This window comes from Pristis pectinata, chromosome 28, assembly GCF_009764475.1.
Source record: "Pristis pectinata isolate sPriPec2 chromosome 28, sPriPec2.1.pri, whole genome shotgun sequence".
NCBI classification, from domain to species: domain Eukaryota; kingdom Metazoa; phylum Chordata; class Chondrichthyes; order Rhinopristiformes; family Pristidae; genus Pristis; species Pristis pectinata.
Window position 1 is genome coordinate 3,429,717 of NC_067432.1, and position 10,690 is coordinate 3,440,406.

The window sequence follows — 10,690 nt, forward strand, 5'->3', positions numbered from 1 at the left end:
AGGAGTCTAGGACCAGCTGGCATAGTTTCAGAATGAGAGGTAGCCCACTTTAAGGAGAAATTTATTCACAGAGAGCGTGGCGAACCTTTGGAATTCTCTACCTTGAAGGTTCGTTTGTTTTATTCATGCAAAACAAATATCTACAGATTTTTGGACATTCAAAGAATTAAGGGATGTGGGACTGGAATAAGGTCCCCAAGGTAGATCAGCCATGATCTTATTGGATGGCAGAGCAGGTTCGAAGGGTCTGATGGCCTCCTCCTGCTCCTGTTCATATGTTCTTATGTTCAATGAGGAAAGCTTGGAGTGTCGGCAGTTGTTTTCTTTGGAGGCTGAGGGGAGACAATTGAGGCACACAAATTCATGAGGGGTCAAGACAGCTTAATTAGGAAGGATCTATTTCCCTTAGCAGTGGGGTCAAATAACTAGAGAGCATGGATTTAAAGTAATTAGTGGAAGGATTAAAGGGGAGATGAACAAAGTCTTCATCCAGAGTCTGAAGCTCACTGCCTGAAAGAGTGGTGGAGGCAGAATCCTCATCACATTTACACAGTACTTGAGGAGATGAGGCCTGCAGGGCATGGACCCAGTGCCAGACGGTGGGATGAAGCTGGGGAGCTTCTTGTCAAGCAGCATTGTCCCAGTGTACCAAATGGCCTCTTTTTGTATCATAAATTTTGAACAATTCCACCAGTAATGTCAAAGATTCCACTCTCTGGAACAGGCAAGGAGTCATGTCGTTCGTTTTCCCATTTTCCAGTATATCTCTGGTTTCAGTTAAATGCTAATTTTGACTTTTATATAAAATTAAAAATAGAAATTGGTAAAAACAAAAAAATGTTAGAAAATGGACAATAAACACTGAGAAGCAGCAAGCTAAATCTACTAATATATGTTTATAATTCATATTCAACCCATGAACACTACCTCATTATTTCTTTTTTCTGCAATGTTTAGTTTTGTAATTTTTAGATTTTATGCCTTTGCGCTGTACTGCTGCCACCAAAAAACAAATTTCACATCATATGTCGGTGAGGATAAATCTGATCCTGATTCTGGGGTTTTCACTTCAGTACATGCCAGATTTCAATGTCAGAATCAGGTGAGGAGGAAATAAGACACTTCCCTGTTGAAACTATTTCCGATCTTAATAATCCTGCATCTTTCCAATGGATGTTCATGGAGCTGGAAATCAAGAGAAACTTCCCTCCTAACAGGTCTTGATTGGCGTTCAGGAGGAATGGGCCACTGTTCCATATGGAATTACCTTAAAGGGAAAGTTCATTTAAGCTCTGGTCCATATTAAATTCGGTGGGGCGTTCCCACCTGACCATTAGGAAGGGTCTGCCAGTTGTGTACGTGCAGAAATAACAGCTCATGCTTCACACAAATGGTTAGCTGGGTAACCAAGTGTCACCTCATTGAGAGGGGCTGGAATCACAGATAGGGAGGAACCAGTAAGTTATCTTCCTGAAAGGTCAATAGTAAACAAAGGCTTTCAATTCTTATGCCAATTCTCATTGTGGGGTATGGACATTTTCCCGATGGGTTGTCCATTCAGATAAACCACTTCACTCACACAACAGTATTGGTCTCATGTTGTGCTTTTAACTTAGAGAATCATCCTCCAGGAGCAAGTGGATATTGTGAGGAATAAGGCAGCTGATGTAACAGGAGGGAAGGTAAGTAGTACTTGCATAGAGTGTCTATGAGTTCAGAAGTTCAGCTCAGAGTTGAACAGGATGCTGAGATTGCAAAAGATTAGCCCGAGACTGTTGCCAGGGGAGAGCTGAAGTCTACAGCAAGGTCTACATCAGGAATGTCCAGTAAGTGGCTTCATCCAAAGACTGACTGAGAAAGAAGCAATCAAAATGTTCTAATGAAAATGCTGGCCACTATGCAGTGTCGAGATGAGTGAAGGGGAAATGGATGCGTTCGGTGAGAGTTCATCTGATCAATTCCTGCCATGAAAGTTCTGACCTCTGAAGAGTGTTTGAGTAGGTAGGTCCATCTATATAGTTTAGAACGAGAAGTGATCTTACTGAGACATACAAGTTTCTTGCAGGGGGCATACTTAGAGGTCCATTCCCCTGGCTGGACAATTTACAACCAGGAGTCATAGTTTATTGTTAACAGGCCGTGAAGAACTGATATCAGGAGAAATTTCCTCACTCAGAGGATTGTAATTGGCCGGAATTCTATACTCCAGAGAGCCTGTTGCTGACAAGATCCAAAGCTGAAATCATTAGCACTGAGCGAACCAGGGAACGTGGGAACCAGGTGGGAAAGTGGTTTTGTTGAGGTTCAGCATTGCTTGGGAGAGCAAGCTCGAAGGGTATGAGCTTGCCCAGACTGGCAGGGTGTGAGGGCATGACCTCTGCTGGTAGAAGCCCTTGCTGTCCAAGGCTGACTGCCAATGGATTTTTTTTGTTTGGTGATGCTCATGTGTTTTGCCTTGGGACATTTCTTTCTTTGTAACTACATTTTATAAATGGAAGTTATTGTTTCTCCTCTCCATAAATAAGGAAGGACAAACTTCCATTGTTGAGAAAGTTCAGTGTTGGTTCCTGGGACGCAGGGTGGTTGAGCAGGTTGGGTCGACACTCGTTGGGAGTGTAGAAGAACGAGAGGTGCTTTATTTCAGACATATAAGATTCTGAAGGATTGGCCAGGCGGATGCTGAGAGGATCTCTCCCCTATGGGGGTATCTTGAACTGGGGTGGGTGGGGGGGGGGGGGGGGGGGGGGAGAAGGAGGAATCTCTTCTTTGTGGATGGTGAATCTTTGAAATTCTCTGCCCTGAGAGCTGCGGAGGTCACTGAATGCCTGCAAGGTGGAGATGGACTGACTTTTAAACCATAGGTGAGTGAGTGAGTAAGTGGTGTCAGCTATGGTCTTACTGAGTGGGGCAGTCAGTGTGAGGGGCCAAGTGGCCTCCTCTTGCCCCTGATACTTGAGTACAAGTTGCTGCAGGAACTCAGCCTGTCAGGCAGTAAATGTTCAACAGGAGACACCAGAGATTGCAGACGCTGGAATCTGGAACAACAAACAATCTGCTAGAGGAACTCAGGGGGTCGAGCAGCATTTGTGGGGAGGGGGGGCGGAAGGATCTGTCAGCGCTTCGGGTCGAAACCCTGAATTAGGACTGACATTCTACATCCCCTACAGATGCTGCTCGACCCGCTGAGTTCCTCCAGCAGATTCTTTGTTGCTCTGCTTCAATAGGAGCACTTCTCATTCTATACGATGTAGATGGACCCATCTCATGAAACACACCCAGAGGCCAAAACTGTCATGGTGCAGAGTCTCCACCCAAAACATCGACTATCCCTCTGCCTCCACAGATGCTGCTCGACCCGCTGAGTTCCTCCAGCAGCTTTCTGAACCAGATCCCAGCATCTGCAATCTCTTGTGTCTCCCTCTTATGTTCTTGAGCTCTCCTGAAAACTAGCATTCTCCATCACCACATTAGTGCGAGCTGTTATAAAAAGTATACAGGTACATAGTTCCCTGAAAGTGGTGACACAGGTAGACAGGGTAGCGAAGAAAGCATTTGGCATGCTTGCCTTCATCAGTCAGGGCACTGAGTCAAGAATTGAGACATCATATTACAACTGCACAAGACATTGTCGAGACTGCACTTGGAATACTGAGTGCAATTCTAGTCACTGAGCTCTAGGAACATAGAACACTACAGCACAGTACAGGTCCTTCGGCCCACGATGTTGTGCCAACATTTTATCCTGCTCTAAGGTCTATCTAACCCTTCCCTCCCACAGAGCCCTCCATTTTTCTATCATTCATGTGGCTATCTAAGATTCTCTTAAATGTCCCGAATGTATCTGCCCCCACAACCTCTGCCGGCAGTGCGTTCCACACACCCACCACTCTCTGTGTAAAAAACTTACCCCTGACATCCCCATTATACCTTCCTCCAATCACCTTAATATTATGTCCCCTCCTGTTCGCCATTTTCGCCCTGGGAAAAAGTCTCTGACTGTCCACTCAATCTATGCCTCTTATCATCTTGTACACCTCTATCAGGTCGCCTCTCCTTCTCTCCAAAGAGAAAATCCCTAGCTCGCTCAGCCTATCCCCATAAGACATGCTCTCCAATCCAGGCACCATCCTGGTAAATCTCCTCTGCGCCCTTTCTAAAGCTTCCACATCCTTCCTATAATGAGGCGACCAGAACTGAACACAATACTCCAAGTGTGGTCTGACCAGAGTTCTATAGAGCTGCAACATTACCTCGTTGCTCTTGAACTCAATACCTTGACTAATGAAGGCCAACACACCATATGCCTTCTTAACAACCCTATTGACCTGCGCAGCAACCTTGAGGGCTTTATGGATGTGGACCCCAAGATCCCTCTGTTCCTCCACACTGCTAAGAGCCCTGCCATTAACTATTTATTCTGCCTTTAAATTTGATCTTCCAAAGTGTATCACTTCACACTCTTCCGGGTTGAACTTCATCTGCCACTTCTCAGCCCAGCGCTGCATCCTATCAATGTCCTGTTGTAACCTACAGCAACCTTCTACACTATCCACAACACCACCAACCTTCGTGTCATCTGCAAGCTTACTAATCCACCCTTCCACGTCCTCATCCAAGTCATTTATAAAAGTCACAAGGAGCGGGGGTCGCAGGACAGATCCCTGTGGAACACCACTGGTCACCGACCTTCAGTCAGAATACGCTCCATCTACAACCACCCTCTGTCTTCTATGGGTGAGCTAATTCTGAATCCACACAGCCAAGTTTCCCTGGATCCCATGCTTCCTGACTTTCTGAATGAGCCTTCCATGAGGAACCTTATCAAATGCCTTACTAAAATCCATGTACACCACACCCACTGCTCTACCTTCATCAATGTACTTTGACACATCCTCAAAGAATTCAATCAGGCTCGTCAGGCACGACCTGCCCCTCACAAAGCCATGCTGACTGTCACTAATCAGCCGATGCTCCTCCAAATGCCCATAAGTCATGTCTCTAAGAATCTTCTCCAGTAATTTGCCCACCACTGAAGTAAGAATCACTGGCCTGTAATTCCCAGGGTTATCCCTACTCCCTTTCTTGAACAAAGGAACGTTTGCCACCCTCCAATCATCTGGCACTACCCCTGTGGCCAGTGAGGACGCAAAGATCATTGGCAAAGGCGCAGCAATCTCTTCCCTCGCTTCCCGTAATAACCTTGGATCTATCCCGTCTGGCCCCGGTGACTTATCTATCCTAATGTTTTTCGAAAGTTCCAGCACGTCCTCTTTCCTCACACCGACATGCCCCAGCACATCAGCCTGTTGTACACCATCCTCACAATCATCAAGGTCTCTCTCTCTCTCCGGTGAATACTGAAGCAATGTATTCATTAAGGACCTCCCCTACCTCTTAAGACTTCAGGCATGTTTCCTCTTTTATCCCTGATCGGTCCTACCCTCACGCAAGTCATCCTCCTATTCTTCACATACGTGTAGAACACCTTGGGGTTTTCCTTAATCCTACTCGCCAAGGACTTCTCATGCCCCCTTCTAGCTCTCCTAAGTCCATTCTTAAGCTCCCTCCTGGCTACCTTGTAACTCTCCAGAGCCCTGTCTGATCCTTGCTTTCCAAACCTCAGCTTTCTTCCTCTTGACAAGATATTCTACATCTCGTGTCAACCCTGGTTCCTTCACTCTCCCATCCTTACCCTGCCTCAATGGGACAACCCTATCCAGAGCCCCATGCAAGTATTCCCTAAACAATCTCCACATTTCCATTGTGCACTTCCCTAAGAGCATCTGTTCCCAATTTACGCTCCCAAATTCCTGTCTAATAGCATCATAATTCCCCCTCCCCCAATTAAATACATTCCCATATCATCTGCTCCTATCCCTCTCCAGGCTTTGATAAAGGTCAAGGAGTTATGGTCACCACCTCCAAAATGCTCTCCCACCGAGAGATCTGAAACCTGATCAGGCTTATTGCCTAGTACCAGGTCCAGTATGGCCTCTCCTCTAGTCTACCTGTCCACATACTGTGTCAGGAATCCTTTCTGGACACACCTAATAAACTCTGCCTCATCTATCCCCTTTACACTAAGGAGGTGCCAATCAATATTAGGGAAGTTGCACCTTTCCAAAATCTGCCTCCTGATCTGCTCCTCAGCATCTCTGCTGTTAATGGGGGGGGGTTCTGTAGAATACTCCCAATAGAGTGATCGCTCCCTTCCTGTTTCTGACTTCCACCCACACTGACTCAGTAGACGATGCCTCCAGGACATCCTCCCTTTCTGCAGCTGTGACACTGTCCCTGATCAGCAAAGCCACTCCCCCACCTGTTTTACCTCCGTCCCTGTCCCTTTTGAAACATCTAAACCTCAGAATATCCAGCAGCCATTCCTGCCCTTGCGACAGCCAAGTCTCTGTAATGGCCACCACGTCAAAGTTCCATGTACTTACCCACACTCTATCACCCTTGTTCCTGATACTTCTCGCATTGAAGCAGACATGCTTCAGACCTTCCAACTAACTGCAATTTTGCCCTTTCAACTGCCTATCCTTCCTCACAGTCTTTCTACGTTCTGCATCTACTTGTACACTACATGCACCAACCTCTAACCTATCACTCAGGTTCCCATCCCCCTGTCAAATTAGCTTAGACCCTCCCCAACAGCTCCAGCAAACCTGCCCGCAAGAATATTGCTCCCTCTCCAGTGCTGGTGTAACCCATCCCTTCTGTACAGGTGTCCTGCTTTTCAGCTTCCTACCTAGGTCTCTATATTCCCTCTTCAGGACCTCATCTCTTTTCCTACCTATGTCATTGGTACCAATATGTACCACGACTTCTGGCTGTTCACCCTCCCCCTTCAGAATGCTGTGGACACAATCCAAGACATCCCAGACCCGGGAGGCAACATACCATCCGGGAGTCTCTTTCACGTCCACAGAATCTCCTGTCTGCCCCCCTTACTACGAAATCCCCTCTCACTACCACCCTCCTCTCTCCTTTCCCTTTCGTGCCACACAACCAAGCTCAGTGCCAGAGACCTGGTCACTGTGGCTTTCCCCTGGTAGGTCGTCCCCCTCAACAGTATCCAAAGTGGTGTACCTGTTATCGAGGGGAACGGCCACACTGCACTACTTGCCTATTCTCCATCCTTCTCCTGACAGTCACCCGGCTACCTGCCTCCTGCAGCTTCGGAGTGACTGCCTCCCTGTAGCTCTCGTATACGAACTCCTCATTCTCCCGTACGAGCTGAAAGAAGGATGTCATTAAGCTGGAGAGAGTGCAGTAAGGATTCACGGGGACGTTCCTGGGACAGGAGGGCTTGAGTTATAAGGAGAGGCTGGGTGGGTTGGGATTTATTTCCCTGGAGTGAAGGAGGCTGAGGGGTGACCTTATAGTTTATAAAATCATGAGGGGCGTAGATAAGGTGGATGGACACAGTCTTTTCCCCAGGGTAGGGGAGTCTGAAACTAGAGGGCACAGGTTTAGGGTGAGAGGGGATAAAATTAATGGGAACCTGAGGGGCAAGTTTATCACACAGAGGCGGGTGGGGTACATGGAAGGAGCTGTCAGAGGCGGGTACAATAACATTTAAAAGATATTTTGACAGGTGCGTGGACAGGAAAGGTTCAGAGGGGTATGGGCCAAACACGGGCAAATGGGACAAGCTCAGGTAGATACCTTGGTCAGCATGGATGAGTTGGGCCGAAGGTCCTGTTTCTGTGCTGTATAACTCCATGAGTTGACCACTGTGGCCAATGCCGAGACAAATGGTACGGAAATTCTTTGCACCTGAACTCCTGCTACAGATGTGCAGATTAACAGATGTGCAGATTAACAACTGTGCGGATTAACAGGTGCGCACAGATTAACAGGTGTGCAGATTAGCAGATGTGCACAGATTAGCAGATGTGCACAGATTAGCAGATGTGCTTACCAAACCATGGCAGGTGCTGATAGCGGCAACCCCGCTGCCGGCTGCCGGACCCCGCACTCTCCCGATGAGGTGGCAGCTGTTGGGCCGAGGGCGGCTGATCGCGGCCCCTCTCACGCCCCCGTAGCGCCTCTCAGCCACGAAGCCCGGGGCAAGGAGAGCCTGGTTGAGAGTCAGGTTGAAGTACAGCTGGCGGCCCTTGTGCGAGAGCTTGTAGTACACGGTGGGGCCGAGCGGCCGGTCCGCCGTCAGTTCCCGGCGCCGCAGCCGCCTCACCTGGTGAGACACATCGTGGGACACGAAGCGGCCCAGGTGGTCAACTTTAACTGGGTAAACCACCTCCTGCTCGGGCAGGCCAGGGAGATGGTGCTCTGGAAAACAAGAAGCGCCCATCACAAGTCAATTCCAAACCTAATTTGCAACTGGTCGCTTTACCGTAAACGTGCATTCAAAAGCAAACCTAAAAATGCATCGTTACTAAGCAAAATGCATCGTTACTGAGCACAAAGCAATTTTATTAATCAAAACGCATCGTTATTAAGCATGCTTTATAAAGCAAAATGCATCGTTATTGAGCAAATTGCATCCTTAGTAAGCACAATGCTTTATAAAGCAAAATGCATCGTTATTAAGCACAATGCAATTTTATTAAGCAAAATGCATCAAGTAAAAGCAATTTTATCAACCAAAATGCAGCTTCAAGTAAAATGCAACTTTATCAAACAAAATGCAACTTTAATAAACAAAAACTAATTCAACTGCTAAAACTTTAAACAACCAGAGATCTAAATGTTTTCCCAACTTGAGAAAATCGCAGTGATACAAGTTATGAATAAAATATCCCGAAGGCGCGGTGTGAAAGCCTTGCTGTGGGAACACCGCTGTCAGTGCTGGGTTTGGGAGTCTCGGATGAGTGTACAGTTATTCAACAACAGACGCATCGTCCCGAAGCCCCTGGAACGGGATGATGTGGCTTTAAGGGGGACGGGGCAGGGGAGGGGGCGGCTGGGACATGGTGTGGGCAGCCACCTACCCTGTGCTCCGAGCCTGCCTTCACACAGCCCCTCGGTCAACACAAAGGCAAGGAGGGTTGACAGGGTCTGGATGAAGTGGCCACTGCTGCCGCTCCGCAGTCTCTGCATGTTCCCCGGTCACAGGCTAGCTCGCTGGGTCCTGGGGCATGTCACCCGTCTGCACACCAAGGTCCGACCTCTCTCCCCCGAGCACCGGGAACCCGACCGCGGCGGGGCTGCGGGCAGCGGAACGGGAGCCGGCCTCAAGCTGACAGCGCGTCCCGCCGCCCTGGCTCTGCTCATCGGCCGGCTCGGCCGACACTTATTTGCATAGAGTTCCGCCCCCTTCTCCCCCTCCCCGCCCCGACACACACACCCCTCCCCAACACACACCCGTCCCCGACACACACCCCTCCCCGACACACACCCCGCCCCGACACACACACCCCTCCCCAACACACACCCCTCCCCAACACACACACCCCTCCCCTCTCCCCCTCCCGGACACACACCACCCCTCCCCGACACACACACCCCTCCCCGACACACACCCCTCCCCAACACACACACCCCTCTCCGACACACACCCCTCCCCGACACACACACCCCTCCCCTCTCCCCCTCCCGGACACACACCACCCCTCCCCGACACACACCCCTCCCTGACACACACAACCCTCCCTGACACACACAACCCTCCCCGACACACACACCCCTCTCCCACACACACCTCCCCGACACACACACCCCTCCCCTCTCCCCCTCCCCGACACACACCACCACTCCCCGACACACACACCCCTCTCCGACACACACCCCTCCCTGACACACACACCCCTCCCCAACACACACCTCCCCGACACACACACCCTTCCCCAACACACACACCCCTCCCTGACACACACACCCCTCCCCTCTCCCCCTCCCCGACCCACACCACCCCTCCCTGACACACATACCCCTCCCCAACACACATCCCTCCCTGCCCGACAGACACCCCCCCTCTCCCCGACACAAACACCCTTCCCCTCTACCCCTTCCCAACAGACATACTTACCCCTCCCATCTCCCACTTCCCGTCCTGATACACACACCCCTCCCAAATCCCCTCCGCAACACACACCTCTCCCCTGCTCGCTCACACCCCCACACACATCCCTGCCATCTCCCCTTCCCTGCCCCAACATACGCACACACTCACACCTCTCCCCCTGTTCACACCCACAAACACACACTTCTTCCTCACAATAATACACTACTGACATCCATTACACACACAACTCTACCCCTCCCCTGCTCATACCCATATACATTACACACACGTACACCCCCTCCTCTGCCCACACACAATACACACTCCTGATGAAGGGTCTCAGCCCGAAACGTCGCCTGTTCATTTCCCCATCATAGATGCTGCCTGACCTGCTGAGTTCCTCCTGCATTTTCTATGTTGATACCCGCTCAGACACACACACTCACCTTCTCCCTCGCGCACACACGAACACACATTCAGACCCAGGCATAATGACACAAATACACAAGAACATACACTTGAAATGACACACTCACAAACACAATGACACATTCAAAATACAGAGATGCGCACACTCAGACTCATATTCAGATGCACATACAAAGCCACTCACAGATACTCAACACTGTTACAGACATGTTCACAAGTAAACACACACACACACACAACTGCCATTCACAGACGAGCTCAAACATGACTCACATTCACACACTTAGATAG

At 49.4% G+C, this 10,690-nt stretch overlaps 1 protein-coding gene across 1 annotated transcript in view; it reads right to left on the reverse strand.

Moving 5' to 3' along the window:
- LOC127584088 (A disintegrin and metalloproteinase with thrombospondin motifs 7-like) overlaps positions 1 to 9,240 on the reverse strand; it is a 169,218-nt gene extending 159,978 nt beyond the window's left edge. Inside the window, exons 1-2 of the mRNA XM_052040647.1 lie at positions 8,958 to 9,240; positions 7,928 to 8,295 (exon numbers count right to left, since the gene is read on the reverse strand). Coding sequence (XP_051896607.1) covers positions 7,928 to 8,295; positions 8,958 to 9,066 — 477 coding nt within the window. The 5' untranslated portion in view covers positions 9,067 to 9,240. The remainder of the gene's footprint in view (positions 1 to 7,927; positions 8,296 to 8,957) is intronic.
- Between the last annotated feature and the right edge of the window lie 1,450 nt (positions 9,241 to 10,690).